Here is a 25,167-nt window from a genome sequence, read left to right as displayed (position 1 = left end):
CTCTGTCCCCCCCTCCCCCCATGACTACATGCTAATGCGTGGAGTTTAATTTGGTGAAAATGCCTCGCTGGCTTAATTCTATCAGCTTCTTTCTCCACTGTTCCGGAAGGTTCTAAGTCCATTAGTATTTCTGCCCCCGAAACTGTACCAGGTGCCTCCCTTCCTCATGTTGCTAATCCCTGCAAATCAGAGGAGGAAATGAGAAGGTGGCTGTTCAGGAACGTTCCTTTACGAAGCTGCATTCCGGTTTAACGTTGGCTTGGGGGGCATCTGGGATTGGATTTGCCTTGATTCTATTACCTAACTCAATCAGAGCCCTTGGACAGGAAAGAACCTTAAAAGACCTCCCATCCTATTTGCTTGTCTCCAAAAAGCACAAACAAACCAATCCCTACAGATAGGAGATTCCAATACCATCCAGAAGTTCGGCCGTCCCACTTCAGCCCCAGCTGGCCTCCTTTTCTGGAGCCAGCCGACCTCTCATAGCTGGAGCAAGAGAACAAAATAACCCAAATTAAGTTTGGTCCAAGAAAATGATGTCTGGAGAACTTCATATTCCTTTACTCCCAAGGCCAGGAGCACCTTTGCTGGGCAAGAGAAGCCTCTGTCTAGAAACTGACAGACGTCTGTTTCCCTGGGAAATGGATGGCACAGCTATACCCCTCAGCTCACCTGGACGTGTTCCCTCACCTGTAAAATGAGGGAGTCGTTTCTCCCACCCTAAATATTCCATTCCAAACACAGTGGGCCCGATGTTGCAAAGCTGCACAGGAAATCCGCACAGAACTCTCTCTTAACTTTGATTACTTGCTCCATTTAAACAGCAGACATTCCAACTGCTGCCTGTTTTGTCTTCACCCCGATAGGTGCAACTGGTTTATCCCTCTCTGAGTAAAAGTTATGATGCTAAAGGTCAAATCCAGGCCTTCTGCATGCTAGGCCATGGATATTCCACTACCAAGCTAAACCCCTTTATTAAAGAAATACTGGGCTGAGTATGATGACATGCTCATATAATCCCAGCACTTGGGAAGCAGAGACAGGCAAATCTCTGTGAGTTTGAGGCCAGTCTACATTTTGAGTTCCAGGGCAGCCAGGGCTACATAATAAAGGAACCCTGTGTCCAAAAATATAGGCGCTTGAGGGGAGAAAAGACTCTGGAAAGAGTGTCTGGAGGAAAGAGACGCAGGGCCTGGAAAGGGTATAAGCAGACAGGAGCAGAAAAATATCAGCTTTTAGTTCTGGGCCCCTGCTGCTCCCTGCTGGGTTTGGGGGATTTGTTTGTTGTTGTTTTTTTATTTACTATGTATTGTTTTGCCTGTATGTATGCCTGTGTCCTCAGAGACCAGAAGAGGGCTTTGGGTTCTCTGGAACTAGATGGTTGTGGGTCCTGGGCATTGAACCCAAGTCCTCTGGAACAGTAGCCAGTGCTCTGAACCATTGACCCATCTCTCTGCCCCATAGATAGATAGAGAGATAGAAGATGTGTGTGTGTGTATGTAAGAGAGAGAGAGAGAGGATAGATAGATGATAGATGATAGATAGATGATAGATAGATAGATAGATAGATAGATAGATAGATAGATAGATAGATAGGGAACTGCACTCCATAGTTGACCAAATGCCTATCATCTATCCTGTTCTCAGGCAGGTTATTTATGTGACCTTGGAAAGAGTCACTTAAACTTTCAGACTTTAATGTCCTTACCTGTAAAAAGTAGGATAGTTTCTGTTCGTAGGGTTGTGGTCAGAGAATGCATGTGAAGAAGTATGTAGCCCTTAATTAACTACAACTCCTATGTCCTTCTCTGCCTTCCGCTAACACTACACTAAAACCTACCCTTGGGTGTTGGGCATCTATATGAGTTCAATGAATTTTTGGTAAGGTAAGAGCAAAATGAGGGCCACCAATATGGTTCAGTGTGTAAAGGTGCCTGCCACCAAGCCTCCTACTTGAGTTTCATCCCCGGGACCCACATGGCAGAAAGAAAGAACCAACTCCGAACTCTGAGCTCCACACACACAAACACAAGCTGCGGCGTCATTTGTGCACACACATAGAAATAAATGTAGTTCCAATCTTTTTTTTTTTTTAAATGAAAAAAGTGGTTCATATACCAAGCATTCCTCAGAAGCTCCGTCAGTTGAGGTACAAAGTTCTCTCACTTGGGTAAGAACACTACCCAGTGAAGAGGCCTACATGCAAATCCACCGTGTCTTCTGTGGTTTAGAAATCTCATCACTGACACCAGGAAGAACCTCCCAACTTCTCTTCCAGAAGAGGCCAGAGCCATGCACCCCATCTCACAGCCGTAGCAAGGACCCAGTCAGCAGAAAGCCCTCCTGCTGGCCGTGGCTCAGCACATCCGAACATCCGTGGCCCCATGCAGCTTCATACCCACTTAACTCACTGGCTTCCAATTTGGGTCTTAAAATATATTAGAGGAAGATTTTAATAACGAAGCGGATGTGAACATCCAGCGGATGCTCCCGCACCCCTTTTGGGCCCGGATATTTCTGAACGGCTTTTTTTTTTTCTTGTAACTCCCTTCCTCCCTGCCCCCCCCCCACCCACTCACCCACCCTACCCACCCAGGAGCCGGGGCACAGCTCAAGCCACAGCAGGGGTTTTAACGCTCTTCAGTGGCTCCAGATTGTGGCGCTGGTGCAGGTCTTCTCAGACGTAACGGATCACTCCTGAGAGCCTGCCTCTCGTAAATTACTTCCCACGATGCCGGCGACCACCGCAGAATCCAAGTTTGAATAGAGCAGGGAAAAGGTGTTTGAGAGGCCTGTTCACTCAGCTGCATTTTAATTTCCTTTTCAATCTTGTCCCAATTAATTTCACAGAATTAATCTCACAGAAGCGAACTCGGCAGCATTGAGGCTGCGGTTTTAGCGAGGCGGTCGCTCTGCCTGAACATGAAATAGGAGCTAATATAAAAATCCATCTGCTGTGTTTGAAATACACGCCGGCTGCTGCTCGGTCCTGTCTGACATTCCAAGCATCAACAGCGGGGGAAAGCGATCGGGGGGTTAGTGGCCATCAGTACCTGGCAGGGGTTCAACAACAGGTGTACTCCAAAAATCCATTCTGTCTGAGCAGCAGGCGTGACAGGGCAGGTGCCCAATCGCCCTCAGTGCGGTGACACCTTGCCCTGGCTCACCTCCTTCTCTCGGAGGACTGCAAGGCCCTTCTGTGGACCAGTGCCACTACAGTCACTTATTGTCCGTGGGGAAGAAAGGAAGTAAAATGCCTCTATCTGGCTGGGCAGCTGCGATGGCGCACGCCTTTAATCCCAGCACTCAGGAAGCAGAGGCGGGTGGATCTCTGTGAGTTCAAGGCCAGCCTGGTCTACACGAGTTCCAGGACAGCCAGGGGTACATAGAGAAACGCTGTCTCAAAAACTAATAAATAAATAAAAATAAAGATGCTCCTACCTGGATAAGAGAGGTCACAAGTCCCTTTTCAGAGAAGCGACCTGACTTCCCCCCAGCAAGGTCTCTCCCTAGAGAACATTTCCTCTAAATAATATAGGTGTTGCTTGAAATATCACAGAACTGAATGCCCACATATTGAGACTGTCTCAAAAAAACCGCAAAGAGAAACTTAGTTAACTAGGGGGCTGGAGAGATGGCTCAGTGGTTAAGAACACCGACTGCTCTTCCAGAGGACCTGGGTTCAATTCCCAGCACCCACATGTCAGCTCACAAGTGTCTATAACTCCAGCTCCAGGGGATCTGATACCTTCACACAGCATATATACAATCAAAACACCTGTGCACATTAAATAAATAAATAAGTAAATCTTAAAAAAAAAAAAAAAACAGTTAAAACTGGATGTGGGGTTGGGGACTTAGCTCAGTGGTAGAGCGCTTGCCTAGCAAGCACAAGGCCCTGGGTTCGGCCCTCAACGCTGGAAAAAAAAAAAAAAAAAAAAAAAAAAAAAAAAAAAAAAAAAAAAAAAAAAAAAAAAAAACTGGATAGAAGAACCCACCCCTGACACTGTGAACTGGTAAACTGAGTCACTTGGCTGCATCTCTGGGGCTCCAGTTGTATCCATCACCCATGGGTGTTAGAGTCTCTAAGGCCTTGTCCAGGGTCTTATTCAATTGGAAATCAGCATTGGAGTAACAAGTCCGAAGTCCCTTAAGGTTGACGCTTACATGATAGGTTAGCCGGGACAGGAAGGGCTTTTCATGGCTCCACCAGGCCAGACTTCGGCCTGTCTTCTTGGATGGTGGGAACAGTTTATCATGGGGCAGGCACATGATGTAGGTGTCCGGACTTTAGATGAACCAGGATACCGTCATTTTGCCACCTGGGATGGGACAACCGTCTCCGGCTCCAGCCGTCTGAATTCGGCAGGGCCTGGCCCGCCACACTGGAGCTGTGGTAACCTCGTGCCTGTTGTAATGGAATTTCAAAAAACAAAACAGTTTTTCTCCCACCTCCTCGAAGGACTACTCAACAATACAGACGGTTCTCCTCTCTTGAGTCCTTCCTTCCTCTCTAGGAGATCTCTATATTTTCTTTTTTAAATCAGAATACAATGATACTTCCTCTTTTAGGTGTGTTTAGTTGAATGTGACGGCAATGCTCATAAAAACCAGTAAGTTAATCCCCTCAATTGCTTTAAATGGAGGATTTTATTTATTTATTTATTTACTTATTTATTTTTAATTCCAGGGCTCTGAGGGAAAAGAGGTGTTTGGTGACATCTAGTGTCCATTCAGGACTTCCTCAGGCGCCATACCCTCTGCCTGACTGAGTGGGGGATGTGCTGAGGTTATCTGGGAGGTAATTGGGGAGTAGTGAGGGGGGGGGAAACACAGGCCTGGGGCGGGCACAGACTGCCCAAACAGTGTGATGAAACTGATCAATGCCTGTCAAAGAACTCTTACTCACCTCTGACCTAACCAAAGCGGGAGACAGGGGTACACCACCAGAAAATATCTTTTCGTATTTATAATGGTACGGGAGAAACGCAGAAGGTGTCCCCACCACCCCATTTCATGTTAACAAGCAGGTCAACACCGTGCTGTGATGACGAAGAAGATGATGATGATGGTATTTTCTCTCATTAATAACCCCTATGGGAGGCTAGCGTTAGGAGGATGGGAATGGGATTTGGGGTCAGCTGGGAGGCAACGGTCACACACCGGTCAAATTCAGTCGAGGCCATTCCTTTCCCCCAGACAGGAACCAATCGTCTAGAACAAACCCTGGCAGCCTCATTCCTTCCAGGTAATTTTTATAAATGAGGGGATACCCATTCCAAGAGAGGACAAAGGGAGAGGGTGTTTGTGTGTGTGCATATGTATGCACACACGCCCACTAACAAGGGGCCCAACTGCACACCAGCACTATCCCATTGAATCCCTGCTCTTTATTATAAAAACCTTTTTAAAAGAGAGAGAGGGGATTCAACTGCATTTTTTTTTCTTTAATCTCCTTATTTCTATACTGTTGTCCTAGTCAGGACCTTTCACTTTCAAAACACACACACACACACACACACACACACACACACACACACACACACACGCCAGTCAGGTGGAAAGTCCCACACCAGATGTTTACATAGAACCATCTAAGCCATGGTGGACTTAGGTTAATCTCAGAAATGCCTGATGCTTTACAAACTCCAATGTTAAAAAAAAAAAAAAAAAAAAAAAAAAAAAAAAATCCAGCCATTTATTTTGTAGTGAATTTGTAACAAATGCTGTTAAAGGCTTCGTCTTTTGACAGAGGTAATAATAAATTCACTGTTAAAGACGGCAGTTTAATTCCTTATACCTCCAATACTGCACAGAATAAACCATATTCATCACTGAGTAATTTTTTACCACATAAATCTTTAAAACTAACCGGTGAAGGCTGTTGAGACTGAAATATTGTGAATTTATTAGATATGCCCATGTAGTATTGGATTCCGAGGTTTCCATTGGAATATATTACAGGGAAAATTTGTGTCTTTAACTGTGGCATCCCTCCATTTCCTGCCGCCAGGACTGTAACCAGCAGCTCCTCCAGAGTCAGCTGTGTGTCTATTAGACAGAGATTTAGTAAGAAACTCCTTACTAATCTGCCAGAGAGGCTGGATGACATTTCAGCGCCATGCCCTATTGAAAAGGAGTCACCAAAGCTTTGTTTCTGTGACATTATGTTCTGAGAAGGAACTCGGCCTCCTTCAACCTCTCCTGCCCGGGTTTCTTGATATCGTATGGATTCAGCCCTCTAACCAAACTCGAAAAATATTGAAGCGCATTATAGCCTCATTGCAAACATACAGAGCAGTAATTTCTGTCAAAGTTGTAGGGTTCATTATAGGAGATTTGAGGCAACTGGTGAGAACACAGGAAGCTAGAAGCTGATGGTATCCATAGACGTATGATATTTAACGCTAATTAAAAGATCATATTGATTCTCCGAACAGAAATAATAAATGATGTGTTCAGGAAACTTGCTATCTTAAAATTTTTCATATGTCAGGGCATATTAAAGACAAATCCTCAGATTTAAACAAAAAAAAATCCTTTTGCCCAATTATATTAATTTTGAGTAAAGCTCAAATGAGAAAATTTGAGTGAAACTCAATTGATAAATGAAAAAATTCCAAACTTTTCTCCTAATTTACCAATTAAGTGATGTTTAAACTACAACCAATTGGTGATATCAAATTATATCTCCAGTTCATTAAGGAAATGGTAATATAGTTAAATTTTAAAAGATATTTTTTCTTAAAAGAGATACAAAATTTTTTTAAACACAGAGATACAAGAGTTTCTCTGTCCTTCCTAATATCCCATGTTTGGGAGGAGTCTCAAATCTAGAAACTTCCACGAAACATTTATGAACTTTATGATTCTTTCTCAAGAAAATGAAAGCAAATAGGTTCCTAACGGCTCAGCAAAGACTCTCCTGGCAATCCAAGGCAGCAGCCCATCAGGATGACTGTTAAAAGACAGAACTTGACTACAAAGATAAGCATAATACCAGCAATTAATATTCAGCATTTCACATTCTAGTCGAGAGGATGTGTTTTTCTTTGTGATGTGGTTCATAAGCTGAGAGTGTCGGGAGTCAGATTCCTTTCGTGCATGAGGATTAAGGAGAAGGGGAAAAAAAAAAAACCAGCAACAGCAACCCTCCTCCATCTGTAAATGAATGAACATCTTGATTTTATAGCTATTTGCTTTGTAAAACTGAGGACTGAAACAAAAATTACTGGATGCCTAAGTAACACTTTAATTCGGAATTCATTTACGCCGTAGCTGCGTGGTTGTCACAAACCATAATGCAGTATTTAATTAAAATAACAGAAATGCATCTAGATATGTCCTGGGGTAGCTATCACCAAATTATAGTCTGTGCCATCCGTATTTTATTTATGAAATGGCAGATTCTTAGGTGCAACTAGGCTGAAGCAAGAGCATAAACATTTTAAACTTGCATTTTTAGAAAGGTTCCTTTGTTTTTGTTTTTTTTACTACGTCTTTAAATTTTTTTCTTCTGTGGTATGGGCGGGGGTGGGGGGGTGGGGGGATTGTTTTGCTGTGGATAAAGATCTCTCTTTCTAACTCTTGCTTTTCAACTATTGACCTCTCAAGTCTTCTGGCTGTGAAATCCCGTCTGTTGTCATGGAAAGGCTTGTGAGGTTCACCGGGAGCCACAGCAAGTGTGGGACATCTTAGGCAGAACTTGGACGTGGATTCCAGGAGGGTAGGCTCTCCATGCCTGTTCCCAAGTCTTCCTTACACCTTTGCCATCCATAAAAGGCGCTTAGAGTTTGCGTGCTTGCCTGCTCTACTTTGTGGACGCTCATTGCAGACGCCTCTCCTTTTCATAAATGCATAGCATCTATCTTGCACGCACCCATCATCTATCTCCTCGTTCCCATCGGCTGTCCCATCCACCTCCTTGTCTGCAGAATTATGTTCAGCAAGGTCCCGATTTATAGGAAATAAATAATGAAAATGGAAGGGACCGGGAAAGATAATCGAAACATTCAAATTGTTATTTTTCACTGTACTTTACACAAACAGAGCATCTGTAAACAGCTAGAGAAGGTGTCGGCTGGTCCCTAAAAAGCCATGCCTCCAGAACATTCTGACCAAGTAGGTCGCTGTCTGCATTGCTTCGTCTGTGTCCCAACTCTCCTGCTCTTTGAGGCTCCAAGATCTGACCTTTTTAAAATGGTAATTCATACCGTGTTATTGTTGTCTTTCTGCCTGATTCTTATTTATCCTGCTTATAATAGCGTGTTTGTCATCACTTACGCTCCGTATGATAATCCTAAGGACTGTAACACAGAAGCAATCATGGCAGTCGCCTTCTTAAAGAAAAAAAAAAAAAAAAGTCCTGGTGGTTGCAGCATGAAGATAAGCTGAGAACAGTATCGCAGCCCACTCCTACAGCGAGGGTCTCCTGGAAGGAGGATTTCTTCTACACTTGTAATTATTTTAGCCCCTTTCACAGGTCACATAAAAAGTTAATTTCAATCGCTGCTAATTTCCGTCCAACAAGAGCACGGTACTTTCAACCACCCCAAATAATTGGATTCAAAACAAATTTAGGAAATTGAGTGTGTTAGAAAGCAAATAAAAATATCCTTTTGGTAGGGAGGAGGGTGAAAGTAGCAAAAATGGCCTTTTTCCCCCTCTCTCCCTTCTTTCTCCTTCACAACTTTGCTATTAAAGTTGCACCTACAGCTAGAAGTTTGTCCGTGAAAAATGGTCATTTTGTTTCTCTGCTCAAAGAATGTTATTAAAATGCTAATTTAAAAGAAAAAGGAGTTAAATATCTAGCGATGGTGCATTCTAATTGCAGCCATAATGAGCTCTCTAAATGTGCATGCCCCTGACACACACAGAGCATAAACAGCAGTAAACAGATCATTAGTACCCGCGTTCATTTATTCTGGCGACCTTACCATGACCCCACCGAGGGTAGGGTGAAAAGCAGGTGGATCTGGCTGTGACACCCCCTAGAGGGATCCAGGAAATGAAGCTATAAGCTGTTGTCATGGAAACGCCTATGTGTGCAGATGATGTAACACACCGACAGGCTGTAGGGCCCCTGCAACTGGGACGTTCGCCTTTCCCTCGCCGGAACAGTCTTGAGATTAAATTATTCATTTCTTTAATTCACAAAGCAAAAGGAACCCTAATTTTCTTGGTGATGTGCAACTCTCTCCCATTCATCTAGGGTCCAAAACACAGTGACTTATCCCCTCTTTCTCCAAAACCCACTTCAGCTTCCCACCTTCTAGCCCCACATAGCTGAATCTGGCAAAATCAGGTGTGGAAATGCCGTGGTACTCCAACATTGAACATCTGCATTTAAAGGGGAGAAAATCAAGGGGGTTTCCGCCAAACATCAAAAATATAAAGTGCCCTTTCCTGATGAGGGCGTGCTGGCCGGGGAATAAATGTAGAGTGCTTTGTTTGGAGTGGCGCAGCGGCAGTGTGAGTCCTGAGAATTGCCAAGCCCAAATCCGAAGCCATGAGCCTGGAGAGCCACAGCTCCTAATGAGCGGCTCACCCTAGCAAGGTGCAAGGAAAAGAGAAGAGGAAGCAAGCAGCTGCTCACCCCTCCCATGCCCAGTTGAGGGAATGGAGATTAATAAATATAATTCTTTGGAGAATGATTCCACTCTTTCCTACCCTGTTTTGCACCAAACAACCTCAATAACCTTACGGCAACAATAGAATAACTTTTCTCCTTTTTTTTTTTTTTTTTCCTTTTCTTTTTAAAGGAAGCAGAAAAGACAATCTCTGGAAATTATTTTAAAATAAAAAATCTCCCAGCCTGCACCTCCCCCCCACCCCCTCCCCATTGCACTTTAGATGAACCTGTGATATTGTAGCAATGGCCCTTGAAGTGCAGTGGGGAGGTGATTTAGGAGAATATTAAAGGCAATGTGGAGATTCAAGGCGCCTCTCTCAGGGAGATCTGGAGAAATACGCAGCACAGATGGGCCGAGCAGATTAAACATTTCCGTCACATTGTTTCCAAATTGTGTTGTGGTGCCTGAGGCTGGTACTGCGGTCAGAGCAAAGCAGAGCGTTGGGGCTGGAGCTGCTCAGTTTATGGAATACATATTAATATGCCCGTCTCACATGGCATCACAATTCTATCAGCTCCGAGAGGCTGCTGCCTCTATTGTTCCTGAATTCTGCACTCGGCACCTTGTTTCCTCCCGTCTGTAAATGTTTACCTTGCCTGTGCCCTTTCTTCTTCAGGTGAAGCTGAAGTTGTCTGCTACATTCCTGTCTCTTTACAAACCTGCTTCACGTTCCCCCTCCCTGTACGGTGTTTCTGTCGCCTGTCCTTGCACACACACAATTTTCACACACATTTCCATCCCCAGTGGCATCTGGTGTGCACAGACCCTACACGCCTCCCTGGCCTTGACTCCATGGCCATGTGCTTACACCCTCTTCAAGACATGAGCTTCACATTGAGGCTCAATGTTCCCTCTCCCCCAAGTGCTCCTAGGCCCTCCATATGGAGCACACGTTCTCCTCAGAGCACTCCATTCTTAAGCTGGGATGTGGTCTGTAGCCTTGTCATCCTGAGTTCCCTCCCAGCTTTTGTGGACCACCTTCGGATGCTCGCTTTTTTTTTTTTATAACACTTATCTCCTCAGACATCCAGGTCCATCAATCTTCAGGAGAGCAAGTTCCCTGAAATGTAACAATAAATAAAACTGGCTCAATTGAAGCAAACTTAATGATTCATTTGTGTTATGATCTATAGACCAAAATTCTGAATAATGGAAAAAAGAGAAACTGATTGCCAAGAACTTTAACCACAGTGTAAAATAGCCTGGAGAGGCCGCCAAACTACCAGAGGTTTTAGCCAAGGACTGGGCTCCAATCTTCCCAGTGTCGCAAAACCACCAGCTACCCAGCCAACCATTTCCTTTTCCCTTCAGGAAAAATCTCCTCACAGAACTATTTGTGCTGAAAAATGGGTATGTCTGTCTTTGGCAAACAATTCCTGTTCCCAGCTTTCTTCTTTCAGCAGATGGGAATTTGCTGAGTTAGACCCCCTCAATTTCTCTTAAAACTTAAGCTATCTCAAAGAAAACATCCTCATTCTCAAAGCTGGATTTTAGGAGTACAGAATTTGTAAGCCAATCCTGTGTGTGTGTGTGTGTGTGTGTGTGTGTGTGTGTGTGTGTGTGTGTGTGTGCTGCTCTTGGAATATACAATCTATGCTGCTTAGGAATTCAAAGTTCACATCTTTACTAGTGATAATATATGGTAAATGAGCACTATTAAGAGAAATAAGCAATCACAAGTCAATACTTGATTGGCTTTTCCCATGCATATATCAAGCACTTATTGATCCTTCGTGTCCAAGGCTGATTGATTGTTCTCTTGAAGAGGAATTCTCTTACTTACAATGATACAGTGAACTTTGACAGTTAAGAGAGTAAACTATGAGACATTTTCAGGAAATTCCACAGACCATTTTGATGTGCACAGAGGGTCTTTCTCGTAGGAACTCACCCAAGGCCCCCATCCCAGAACCTTCTCAACAGAACTGACCGTGTTGGAAGGCTTGTTCCAAATGCCACAGAAAGCTCTGGGAGGGCACCACCCCTTTTAAGTGACGGTGAAAATGCTGGCGCCCCGGGACAGGAGCAGCTCGCTCGCTCGCTCGGGAAGGGAGAGGGAACAGACTAATGGGAAGGACTCACGCCTAGAAGACTCAGCAAGTGAGGAGCATTCCTGGTTCTCTTCCGTTGTATTTTTGCTTAGCGAAGTAGATGTCCATCCTAGGACAAAGTATAGACCTAGGCCCCACTGTATTTTCCTCTAGAGTGCTATTTGTAAACTGTGGAGGGTGCGTAAACCCTTTGAGAATCTAAAAAAAAAGCCTAAGCATAAGACACACGTATACATTCACACAAAATTTTAGGCCAATTTCAAGAGTTCAGAAAGTCTTTCCCATCCGTCCATAGACAGGCTAAGGGTTCACAGATTCCAGTTTAAGGCTTCAAGCCTTGGAGGATGTGAATTCCTTCTGTTGGAACAGCCTAGGATTCACTGAGCCTAGAAATTGAATTCTCATCCCAAGACGGGATGGTCATTCCAGGTCATGTCTGTGCTACTCCAGGGGAGCCATGGAAGAGCTTATACAAATAGGAACCAGCAGGGAGGAGAGAAATTAAAATGTAGCAATCATGGAGGAAGGGTATTTAATCTCTTTTAAGGCTTATGATAGGCGCCTGCTGGTTTCCCCCCTGATATCCCCTGACACCTACTGACAGGGTATTTGCAGCACCACACAGGGGCTCAGGGCCTGTGACTGAAGAAGCTTGAGGAGGCCTATGATAGTCTGGAAACCATAAACAGCAATAGGGAACCACTGGAGGCAGAGTCAAGCTGTGTGACGTGCCTGTCGTCGTTGGTGACCATACTGCTTTTTATCTATAGAATTTGCTGTTCTTTTTATAGCAGGCTTGGCGGGTTTTGTTTTTTCTTTTCCTTGTTGATTGAGATTAGCAGCATAAATCCTTTTAGGGCCATGTACAATCCCCCATAAACCCTTTGGATGGTGGATGACGGTGAGCACTGTGTGGGTCTCAGGTTCATTCAACATTTCTTTCATCCAAACCAATAGTGTCTCCATCCTGACAACAGAGTCCAAACACCACGTTTCCTTTTCAAAGCTTCTTCACGAGGAGTGGAAAGAGCTCAAGGAGACTTGGCAAGGTTCAAGTTGAGAGAAACAGATGTTTGATCAGATGTGGAAATAAGCAGTATGTTATACTTCTTCCGGGTGAAAGAAGATGTGGGGGTGAGAAGCAGGACGTGTGAAGAGTTTGGTTGTGGGGTTTGTTGTTGTTGGTTGGCTTGGGGGGGGGGTTCTTGGCCTTTGATTTTTTTGTTTGTTTGTTTGTTTTTGTTTTTTTAGGATTTTATCTAAAGCATCTTCTGGTAATAATTCTGTACCATTAAAGTCTTACCTTTACCCTCCATAGTATACAGAGCCATAGAGTGAGCCATAGAGTGTAGAATTGGGATGCCCTGATGCTACACACACTTATAGGTGTGCGTCCCCAGTTTGAAGGTAGAGATGCTCCTGCCTTGAAGATTTCAGGTCTCCTGGGAGCCTCGGAGTACTTTTCCATTTTTTCCAAACAGCTGTGCCAAGAGAAGTTCAGGTTTTATGGAGAAACATTGATCCCAGAAATCCAGTTCACTTCGATCCTAAAACTAAAATCCAAGGAGCAGCAACTTAATAAAAATGCAGTAAATTAGCACCTCTAGACAGGAGCAGAGTTCATTCAGAGCTGGGGTCTGCCTGGCTGGGCCGGTAGTCTCTCCATTTTAATAGTTTAATAAAAATTAGCATAATTAACGAACATCTGTATGATCCAGAGTGGTGCAATTTGGCACTTGGAAACGAGGGCTTAAACATGATTGCTGTGAGTTTAATGTTGTTTTAATTCTTCTTGGCACTGTGCAGTGAAATAAACGTTTGGTGGCGATGGTTCTCGGCCGGATCTCATTTGCATTTTTCTCCCTTTGATTATGAGCAATTGTGGACTCCCCAGCAATTCATCAAAGTAGAAATTATTTTAAAATACCTCGTGGTGTTCAGACTGAGCTGGAGCAAGGCACGGGGGGTGGGAATGGGGGAGAAGGCGAGACATTTCCATTCATGCTTCCAACGTCTCAGCCCCGCAGCCCTTTCTGGGTGTCCAACCAGGGCATGAAATCTGGAAAAGACAGTCGGATCCCGGGACCTGTAGGTGCTTTGATTAAGCTCCCAGGCTTCCACAGCAGGACACATACGGTCTCTGAGACTGTGCTACCCTCCTCACACTTCTGCGGGCTCTTTTGTTTTGAAGGGCAGAGAGTTGTTTTCAACTCATGCCCCTTCTTACCACTGTGCTGAGGCTGCCGCATCTGCGTCCGCAGGTCAGTACTCCCCTCCAGCAAGAGCAAGCTGACTGGGAGCCTAGCCTCGGCTAGGTGCCCTGCCGAGCCTCATCTGCTTCCAGTTTACACCCTCTCTGAGTTGGTGGAGAGAATGGTTCCAAGGCTTGGTCCCTACCCCTGGCATCACAGCCAAAGGGGACTGTGACATGTGAGTCAAGAGTCAGGGGTGTCAACTAATCCCCCCGCATGGAGCCATGCATGCCTCACGTGACACACACTTGAGCAAGCTGCCTTTGGTCAGAAGGTGGCCAAGCAACGCTATGCTCACCCTCTTGGCTGAGAGAAAGCGGAAAGAGCTAAAGCTTAGTTTTTATGAGTTGCTGTGAGAGAGGAAGACAGAGAGTCACACCCAGCAAAGCCCTGCAGAGGAAGACATTCCTGCAGCTTGGTAAACATGGGGGCAGCTCTACAAGAAAAGCTAAGATGCAAAGAACGGAGATGCAGCCCAGACGGAAACCACGCTAACTTCGGTGTTGGCAAATGGACCATAACATCACTTGCACTGAGCTGAGCTTTGACATGTCCTGTCAGACACAGACTGAGGAGTTCCGAGTGTGTCTCATAGGACAGATACACTATAAAGGGAGGTTACCTGAGGGAGGGAAGAAATGAGGAATTGAGCAGAGTGGTGGTAGACAGACACACAGCTACTTAAGACCATGTTGTTGTTGTTTGGGTTTTTTTTTTGGGTTTTTTTTTTTTTTTTTTTTGGTTTTGCCTGTTTATGTGAGGAGCGTGTGTAAATGTTCACATGGGTACATGCAGGTGCACACATATGTGTAGAGGCCTGAGGTAGACACTGAGTGTATTTTGTGTGTGTGTATGTTTTGTTTTTGTTTGTTTATTTTTTTTTGTGACAGGGTCTTTCTATATAGTCCTAGCTGTCCTAGAACTCACTACATGGACCAGGCTGGCCTCGAACTCACAGAGTTCCACCTACCTCTGCCTCCTGAGTACTGGGATTAAAGGCATGCACCACCACACCTGGCTCTAGTTATCTTCCTTGATCTATTTCTACCTTGCACAATGAAGCAGGGTCTCTCCCTTGAACCCAGAGCCTGCCAATTGCTGCTCTAGCTAGCCCACTCTGGAGATCTCCTGTTTCTGCTTCCTGTGAGCTGGCATTCCAAGCAGGCTGCGGTGCCCACCTGGCATTTATATGGGTGCTGAGGATTGGAACTCTGGTCTTCTTTCTTGCAAGACAAGTACTTTATCTATTGGACAGTCTTCCTAGACTCTGCTTTGTTTCGTTGAGTTTTGGGTGGGTGTGGGTGTGGTTTTGGTTTTTTGGTTTGGTTTGGCTTTAGGTTTTGGTGGTGGTGGTGGTGGTGGTGGTGGTGGTGGTGGTGGTGGTGAGAGTTTGGTTTCTGTTCTTTAATTTTGAGGCAAGGGTTTTTTTTGTAGCCCATGATGGCCTTGAACTCACAGCAATCTTTACCTCAGCCTCTACAGTGCTGGGGTCACCAGGACGAGCCATCATACCCATGTCCTTTCAGAACCTTTATTGTTATTTTGGTTTTTGTTTGTTTGTTTGTTTTTTGAGACAGAGTTTCTCTGTGTAGCTTTGGAGCCTGTCCTGGAACTCACTCTGTAGCCCAGGCTGGCCTGGAACTCACAGAGATCCGCCTGCCTCTGCCTCTCGAGTGCTGGGATTAAAGAGATGCACCACCACCACTGGGCCCCTTTTAGGACCTTTTAAAACTCAGTCTTGGGGCTGGATAGATAAGTGTTTAAGTGCTTGAGAGTGCCTGCTATCCTTACAGAAGACCCACGTTTGGTTCCCAGCACCAGCATATGGCAGCTCTCAACTGCTTACCTCTCCAGCTCCAAGGGATCCAACATCCTCTTCTGGCTTCCGTGGCACGTGTGTGTGTGTGTGTGTGTGTGTGTGTGTGTGTGTGTGTGTGTGTGTGTGTATGTGTGTCCATATATATGTATATATTTGATATGACTTATATGATATCGCAGTCTTAGTGGGTTCCAGACTAACTTGGGCTAAACAGTGAAAGACCCTGCCTCCAAAGGAAAACAAAGTCCTTAAAGATCCACTCAGCAGTCACCATCTCTCCTCTGTGGCATCTGAGACTTTTCTTGGCACGTAGGAATCCATTTGGGGCCACTGTCTCCAAAGGCAGTTGGCCTCTTTCTGCCACAACCAGTTCAATCACGGGGGAGTACCCAAGAGTTAGTTTAGACTCAGTCTGTTCAATTGAGAGTGCAAATTTGTATCACCCCTTCATTCCATCAGGGTTCACCTAATAAGCACTTATTTGGACCCACTCTGTGCTTACTGCTGAGAACTCAAGAAACAAAACCAACAAGGTCTAGCCCTTAAAACTTCTTATCTTGCCTGGTGGTGGTGGCACTAGCAGAGGCAGGTGGATCTCTGTGAGTTCGAGGCCAGCCTGGTCTACAGAGTAAGTTCCAGGACAGCCAGGGCTACACAGAGAAATCTTGTTATGAAAAAACAAAACAGAACAGAACTTCTTATCTGTCCTGGTTAGCATTAACTGTGAACTTGACATAGTCTAGAATCATCTGTTTGGGGGGAGGGGGATAATGAATTGAATAATTTTCTTTACCATGTTGGTCTGTGGTCACAACTATGATAAGATTGTCCTCATGGTCTTTTTTTATGTGTATGAGTATACTGGCTTGCATGTATGTCTGTGCACTATATTGGGTGCCTGGTATGCAGAGGTCAGAAAGAAGGCATTGGGTCCCCAGGAACTGGAGTTATGGGCAGTTGTAAGCCACCATATGGGAATGAAACCCGGTCTTCTGGAAGAGCAGCCAGCGCTCTTAACCACTGAGCCATCTCTCCAGTCCTGTCTTGATGGTCTTAATTGATGTAGGAGGGTACCACCCATAGGCAGGTGGTCCTGGACTATATACAAAATCTAGCTAAGCATTAGTCTGTGAGCAAGCCAGTCAGTGAGCCAGCAAGCAATGTTCCTCCACAGTTCCAGCCTTGAGTTCCTGTCCTGACTTCTCTCAGTCATGGACTGTAACCTGGAAGTATAAGATGAAACAAACCCTTTTATCCTTGTCTAGGTCCCTGTTCTAGTGCTGTGAAGAGGCACCATGACCCAGGCGACTCATAAAGAAAGCATTTCACTGCTGGCTTGCTCGTGGTTTTAGAGGGCTATAGGCCATGATCATCGTGGCGAGAAGCAGGCAGGCATGGTTCCGGAGAAGTAGCTGAGAACTTTACATCCCGATCTGCAGGCAGCAGGCAGAGAGAGAGAGAGAGAGAGAGAGAGAGAGAGAGAGAGAGAGAGAGAAACAGACATAGACAGAGAGAGAGAGAGAGAGAGAGAGGAGAGAGAGAGAAACAGACACAGACAGAGAGAGGAGAGAGAGAAGAGAGAGACAGATAGACAGAGAAGAGAGAGAGAGAGAGAGAAGAGAGAGAGACAGACAGACTGAGAAGAGAGAGAGAGAGAGAAACAGACACAGACAGACAGACAGAGAGAGAAGAGAGAGACAGAGACAGAGAGAGACAGAGAGAGAGAGAGACAGAGAGAGAGAGAAACAGACACAGACAGACAGAGAAGAGAGAGACAGAGAGAGACAGACAGAGAGACAGAGAGAGACAGAGAGGGGGGGAGAGAGAGAGGGAGAGAGGGAGAGAGAGAGAGAGAGAGACTGGCTGGCTTGGGCTTTTGAAACCTCAGAGCCTACTCCCAGTGACACACCTCTCTTCCAATATGGCCAAACTTCCTCAGCCTCCTCAAACAGTTTATCAGCTGTGGACTAAGCATGCGAAAGCTGTGAGCCTTTGGGGGCCATTCTCATTCAAACCACTTCCTTCCCCTAAGTAGCTTTTGCTCCGAGTGTTTGATCACAGCAACAGAATGAAACCAGGATCTAGCTAAGGCAGGTGTGGTGGTAAACATCTGGAGTCCCAGCACTCAGGAGGCGGGAGGATCAGGAGTTCAAGGCCAGCGTCAGCTACACAAATCCCTGTCTGAAATGAAGAGAGGAAGAGAGAGAGCACTCCCCGTCTACTGGCTGGCATTGAGATGAACTCTCCTCTGAGAAAGCATAGGGTACTGCCCCGTAGGCCGCCCAGGGGGGCCTCTGACTCAGAGTGGCAGGGGCTGTGTTTTAGAGAGAGTAACTCAGGAACTGAAATCTGAAGGCGGCTTAGAAGTGAGTCCCCTGACATGGAGAAGCGGAGTTTGTAAAAGCAGGAGAAAGGCTCCAAGCACGAGAGAGCCTGTGGCCTATGGAAGTAGCCCAGGTGAGTTCTGGTTTCCTAAGGAGATGGAGGACAACACCAGGCACTGAACAGGACAGGGCCACAAGGGGCTCATCCACCTTGTTGAGAAGGTGGCAAGAGGCCGGGCCGTGGTGGCGCACGCCTTTAATCCCAGCGTTCGGGAGGCAGAGGCAGGCGGATCTCTGTGAGTTCAAGGCCAGCCTGGTCTACAGAGTGAGTTCCAGGACAGCCAGGGCTACACAGAGAAACCCAATCTGGAAAAAACAAACAAACAAACAAAAGCAGAATGACGGAGGCAGAGGCTGGATCGCAGTAGCTGGAAGGGTGGGTAGACAGGAAGAGCCTGTGCTGCAGTAAACGGAGGAAGTCAGTCAGGAAGGAAGTCTGAGGTGGAGGTCTGTGGAGACTAGCAGGCATGGGAAGCAGGCATGCAGTGGAGATTAATAATTACTTTTAACAATGAAAGACCTGTGAACATTTTAGAGCTGATGGGAAAAAGTTGTTTATGTGAGAGGAAGAGGTCAGACTCCACAAAATAAACAGGAAGGGAGGGAGGGAGAGAGGGAGGAAGAAGGGAGAGAGGGTTAAGCCCGGAGAGGAGTGCACCCCCTACTTGAATAGGAAAGGGGATGGTCGTCAGTGCAGGTTAAGTTCCTACCACATCTGACCTGACTCTTTCTCTTTGAAAGGGGAGGGGGTGCTCTGCTGAGGGAGGGAAGCAGCAGAGTTGGAGGAGAACCAGACACCAGAAACAAAGTCACCAGTTAAAGCTAGGGAGCTGGAACTGTACCTGTTCCCCAACCTGTTTTTCTTCTTTTTTCCCCTAAAGCTCGGCCACCAGCACTGCCAAATGTGGGGAGCATCCTGGACCCCCACACCCAACTGAAATGAAAGACGCTCGGGCCCTTTCTTATTTGCTCCTCTGCCGTGGATCACCTGCCTGTCATTCTTGCTAGACTCCTGCTAGCTCCTCTTCTAGGGAGGAACCTAAGGCTCAGAAGCCGCTGTCTGCACAGCACTTTCTATTGGGAACACAGCCGCACTCCTGCAGACCCTAAGGTCACATGACTGCTAAATGGCCAACGGAGGATTTGCTGCCCGCCTATCCGACTCCAAGGGCCATTACTCTAGCCTGTAAACTCCTAAGAAGCAAGCCATGTTTGGACTCATCAGTCTGTCCCTTGAGGAAATCCAGCTAGCACTTTGCAAAGGAAGATGCTTGATGGATAGTATTGATTTGAACTATGACCTGTCACCCTGAACATCTCTAGTATTCTGGCATTTTAGGTAGTGTTCAACCTTCTCTGAAGAAGCCATAGCATTCGCTTGGTTAAAAGGGTGGGGTCTAGAAAGATGGCTGAGCACCTAAGAGCTTATACCACTCTTCCAGAGGACCTGAGTTCGATTCCCAGCACCCATATCAAGTGGCTCACAACCACCTTTAACTCCAGCTCTAGTGCCTTGGAGGGCACTCGTCACACACACACACACACACACACACACACACACACACACAATTAAAAATAATAAAAATCAATTTTTTTTAAAAAAAAGAAAAGTAAGATGTAGTGGTTCAAAGATGTGGTGCCCTTAAATCCATACTTGGGAGGCAGAGGCAGGAAGATCGCTGAGATTTTGACACCAGCCTGGTCTATGTAGTAAGTTCCAGGTCAGCCAGGGCTACATGGTAAGACCCTATCTCAAAAAGCATAAACAGCCGGGCGGTGGTGGTGCACGCCTTAAATCCCAGCACTCAGGAAGCAGAGGCAGGTGGATTTCTGTAAGTTCAAGGCCAGCCTGGGCTACAGAGTGAGTTCCAGGACAGGCTCCAAAGCTACACAGAGAAACCCTCTCTGGGGGGGGGGAGCAAGAACAAAAAAGTTTTTTGTTTTTTGTTTTGTTTGTTTGTTTAATTAAAAAGCTTTGGTGTGGTAGTATGTACCTACAGTTCTAGCCCTCAGGAATCTGAGGCAGGAGGATCAAAAGTTAAAGGCCAACCTGAACTGCAGATTGAATCCCTACCTTTGGAAAAATAAAAATCTGTTAGGGGCTGGAGAGATGGTTCTGTGGTTAAGAGCACCTACTGCTCTTGCAGAGGACCTGGGTCTGGTTCCCAGCACCATGTCAGGCAGCTCACAACTACCTGTAAGTCCGGCTCCAGAGGATCCAGTGCCCTCTGGTGGCCGCCACAGGCACACAAACACACATGCACACACATACATGTAATTAAAAACGAATTTTTTAAAGCTGTTAGGTTCAGCGACGGCATCGGATATGCAAATATGCTCCATCCCTCTGTAGACAGCAAAATTAGCTCACTCACTTTTCTCCTCTAGGTGACTTTGTTAAATATAATAATCCTACGAAGGGTGTTCGCAGCCCATTCTGGCAGCCAACAAAGAAACCAGCCACGGACTCTTCCCCACCATCACTGTGTGAAGTTTATAGACGCGTTTCTCCAACCACCACCATCTTCTTTTCCCTTTCAGGAGTACAACATGTACGGCTGGTGGGTAGGAGAGCTGAACAGCCTCATTGGGATTGTTCCGAAGGACTACCTCACCACCGCCTTTGAAACGGAAGAACCATGAAGCCCAGGTATCAGCACCATCAGCAACGAGCTGCCCTTAGCCGAGGGGCATTTGTCAGCCATGACGTCACTTCTCTGTGATGTCATCAATAAAGTAGCCTCTTCCTCCCTTTCCAAAAAACGATGTTAGTGATTCAAATGAAAGGGGGTGGATGTGAACATATTTCATTGTATATATGTATGATATTCTCAAAGATTAAAACATAGTAAGTAAATAACGTTAAGAAGGAAATGAAAAAAAAAAAAGAAAAGCAGTAGGTTAGAGATGCAGCACAGTTGGTAGGCTGCATATCTGGCATGCTTGAAGCCTATGCTCATCCCCAGCACCACATTAAACTGGACATGCTGGTACACACCCGTAACCCAGGCACTTGGGAGGGAGAGGTAAAAGGATCAGAAGTTCAAGGTCGTCCTCAGCTACATAGCAAATTCTAAGTCAGCCTGGGCTACATGAGACCAGGGTGCGAGGAAGCGTGTGAAAGTGTGTTTCCCTAAGTTTGGGGACTGTGTCACTTGGCACTGGACTCAACTAAGTGGCCGAAAATTCAAAATAACAATGGCTTGATTAACAGAAAATAATTTTGCTCCACTGTCTAAATCTAGGAGTCAGAGGCACGCAGGTTCTCAGTAGCTCCCCTTCGTGCCCCACTGTGTATGACCAGGATTTCCCAGGTTGGCTGAGATGGATGCTTCAGCTCCAGCTCCTGTGTCTCCATCCTAGTCATCGGGAAAGATAAAAGACAGCAGCAGGGTGTACCCTCTGACTCCAAGGACACTTCCAGAGCTTTGTACCCAGCACATCTGCCCACAGACTGTCAGCATAGTCTGTCCATAAAAATGGAGCAGAGGAGGCTGGAGAGCCCGCTCAGTGGTTAAGAGCATGTACTGCTCTTTCAGAGGACCTGAATTTGAATCCCAGCACTCATCTTTAGTGTCCTAGCACATTGGTTGGTACACAACTGTCTCTAAAAAAGCCATACCATTCTATTTGGTTTAAAAGGGAGGGGGTAAGACCATAGAGGCAGTCCAGCTTTTAAGAGTACTGATTATTCTTCCAGAGGACCAGGGTTCCATTCCCAGTACCCACGTGGCAGCTCACAACTCCAGTTCCAGGGGAATTTAATGCCCTCTTCTGGTTTCTGTGGGTATTGCATGCACATGGTGCACAGCCACACATACAGGCAAAACACACATACACATAACATTAATTCTTAAAGTTGGAAAGGCCTGGCCGGGCAGTGGTGGCACACGCCTTGAATCCCAGCTCTCGGGAGGCAGAGGAAGGCGAATCTCTGTGAGTTGGAGGCCAGCCTGGTCTACAGAGTGAATTCCAGAACAGCCAGGGCTACACAGAGAAACCCCATCTCAAAAAATTTAAAGAAGTTGGAAAGCAATTGAGGAAAAACAGCAAATATTGACCTCTGGCCTCCACATGCATACACACATGTACCAGCACATACATGTGCACACACCTACACTCACACATACATACACACTACACACCATACCCACAAATTTTTTTATCTTTTATGAGGATTCCTAGGAATATAATCAAATTAACTTTTAACAGTTATTTGGGAGGCTGAGGCAGGAGAGTCTTGAGTTCAAGACCAGCCTGGGATACATATCAAGACCCATTATGTATACATATATATATATACATATATATGTATGTATGTATATACATACATACGTATATGTGTATGTATATATACATACATATATGTGTATGTATATATACATATTTATACATATATATACATATAAAAAGAATATGGTTGAAGCTTTAGGAGCCAGGACATCATGCTGAGGTGGGTTTTGATTTTTTGATGGTGTGTGTGTTTGTGTGTGTGTGTGTGTTTGTGTTACCGGGAGTTGAATCCAGGACTTCCTGTACAGTAGTCAAGTGCTCTGTCATGAGTCCCTTGTGATGTTTTAAAGGATCGGGAATGCTTGGCTTGGGTAGGGTAGCAACGGGAGCCACTTGGATGGTCAGTGGGTTTAGAATTTAGAATGATTAAGGAGGGCAGTCAAGACTAGCCTGGTGTCGCTGGCTCCATCTTCTGGCCAAAAATGGAATCAGTCTTTATTGCAGGGTGTGAAAGACACCATCGGTGTGACTGGGAGACAACTCTCTGCAGTCTTCCCAACAGTGTGAGGCGGGCTCCCACTTTTTCCCAGGGTACTCTTGAGAGAGGGATAAGAAATATTCAGATAGAAAGATAGTGTGGAGAAGACAGACAGAAACACAGGATAGCTTCAGGAGGAGCTGGATCAATGTCCGTGGTCCCCTTCTGTCTCTTCAAAAGGGCTTCTTACAAGAATGCCAAGGAGCAGGGCCAAAGACCTCCCCAAACATCCAAGTGCAGACCCTTCCAATCACCTGGTAACCACACACATGGTCAAGCCATCCCCTAATGCAGCCCTGCTGGGTAAAGTAAGCTCAGATCTCACTAGGAAACCTCTGTGGGCCCCCACACCCATCCAGGCCCCCCTCTCCAGCATGCAGCAGCTGAGTGAATTCCCTCAGGAACACACATAAGCTAGACCTTGCTCTCCAGGGCTCTTGTGTAATCCCAAAGCCCCAGCCTGGGCCTGATGCTCCAGGTTTGATTTTACAACTTCCCTAAGGAGGACTCTGGTTACCGGCCATGGGTGCAGAAGGGTTGGGATTTTTCTGCCAAAGCTGAACTAATTCACTCTTTTTGACTTTGTCATTTATTTAAAGTGTGGCTCTTCGTTCCCTTTAGCCCACTAGAACTTGTAGGAATTTATCCCACCGCTGTCCTGGCACACATGCCAACCGGTACAAACCCAAGCATAGGTCTGTGTGTAGGAAAGGATTGGAGATGCACTAAATGTCCAAGTGTGCAAGGCCAGAAGCTGTAGGGCATTCGTGGGTTCGAATACTCCACATCAGTAAACACAGAGGGATGCTGTTACAAAATAAGTTTCTAGATATATTGGTAAGCACAGAAAGCAGCAATGAAGGGCGGGCCAACCATGCATGCCTCCTTGTAGAAAAAGGAGTGGAGAGCTGTTGTTTGTGGTGCATGCCTGGAATCCCAGAACTCAGGAGGATTTCCATGGGTTCTAAACCAGCCTGGGATATGGACTGAGTAACAGGGCAACTGGGCTACAGAGCGGGACCCTATCTCAAAAGACCATGCAGAATAGACTTATATCACTATTTGTTTATGTGTGTGTGCAATACTTCTGGAAGGAGAAGGAACAGTGATATCAGTTGTCTCCAACAACAGAAAAACTACATGATTGAGAGACAAGGTAACAGGAAAAATTTTACTCCCATTTGTAATTCTACCTTTTAAATTTTTGGGGTTTTTTTTTGTTGTTTTTTTTGTTTTGTTTTGTTTTTTTTTTTTTTTTTTATTTTTCGAGGACAGGGTTTCTCTGTGTAGCTTTGCGCCTTTCCTGGGACTCACTTGGTAGCCCAGGCTGGCCTCGAACTCACAGAGATCCACCTGCCTCTGCCTCCCGAGTGCTGGGATTAAAGGCGTGCGCCACCACTGCCCAGCCCTGTTTTTGTTATTTTTTAATTATGGGGTTTGTAGACATGAGTGTAGGTACCCAGGGAGGCCAGAAGGGGGCACTGGATCCCATGAAACTGGAGTGGTGAGTGATTGTAAGCCACCATGTGAGTGCTGGGAACCAAACCCAGGTCTTGTGCAAGACCAGAACATGCTCTTGACCACTAAGCCATCTCTCCAGACTTCTCTCCACCCCCATTTTTTGAGACATCATCTTATACATCCTAAGCTGGCCTCAAATTTGCTCTATAACTGAGGATGACATTGACTTCTGATCCTCCCGCCTCTACCTCCTGAGTACTGGGCTGACAGCCACGCACTTCCATACCCTGTTCATATTGTGCTGGTGGCTGAATTCAGGACTTCTTGTGTACTAGGCAAGCATGCTACCAGCAGAGCTTCACCCTACCCATACTTCCATATCCTGACCATAAAAGAAAATGTATGTTTTCCATCCTGCAGGGAACAGTCTTCTCCCTATCCTGCCTTCATGAAGAAACATACCATCCATCAAGAATTCCCATCTTCTCTTCTGGCCATGGATTCTTCTCTTTGCTGAACAGACTCCAAACTCTGCTACTTCATGTGACTTTAAACCACTAATAAAACACGCAGAAAGAGGACAGCTCCTCAGATCTGTGCCTGAAGCAGCAGGTTCCTAGCTTATTGTCCTTTGGAAGCCATGTCCACATACCCACATCTATCTTTTCTACAAGCTTGCTACAAAGAAGGCAACGACCACGAAATCCTGGGAGGAGGGAGTTACTGGAAGCTTGCAAAGCACAAATAAAGTTTAGATGTGTTTCTTTCCATGTGTGTGGGGGGGGGCGCTGAATTCC

The 25,167-nt window shown here is 45.8% G+C and overlaps 1 protein-coding gene across 3 annotated transcripts in view; it reads left to right on the top strand.

Annotated features, from left to right (window-relative positions):
• The window catches only part of Skap1 (src kinase associated phosphoprotein 1), a 301,849-nt gene extending 276,888 nt beyond the window's left edge, over positions 1-24,961 (top strand). For 2 of the 3 annotated variants that reach the window (XM_028869029.2, XM_037201534.1), the window contains 2 exons: positions 20,680-20,788; positions 24,791-24,961. In XM_028869029.2, the coding sequence (XP_028724862.1) occupies positions 20,680-20,781 (102 nt within the window). In that variant the 3' untranslated portion in view covers positions 20,782-20,788; positions 24,791-24,961. Of the gene's footprint in view, positions 1-19,019; positions 19,642-20,679; positions 20,789-24,790 lie in introns of those variants that run through there. The other variant, XM_037201532.1, reaches the window with a different exon arrangement.
• Positions 24,962-25,167: the final 206 nt, after the last annotated feature.

This window comes from Peromyscus leucopus, chromosome 8b (genome assembly GCF_004664715.2).
Source record: "Peromyscus leucopus breed LL Stock chromosome 8b, UCI_PerLeu_2.1, whole genome shotgun sequence".
Classification (NCBI taxonomy): domain Eukaryota; kingdom Metazoa; phylum Chordata; class Mammalia; order Rodentia; family Cricetidae; genus Peromyscus; species Peromyscus leucopus.
The sequence above is the reverse complement of the archived record's forward strand: the minus strand, read 5'-3'. Positions and strand labels throughout refer to the sequence as shown.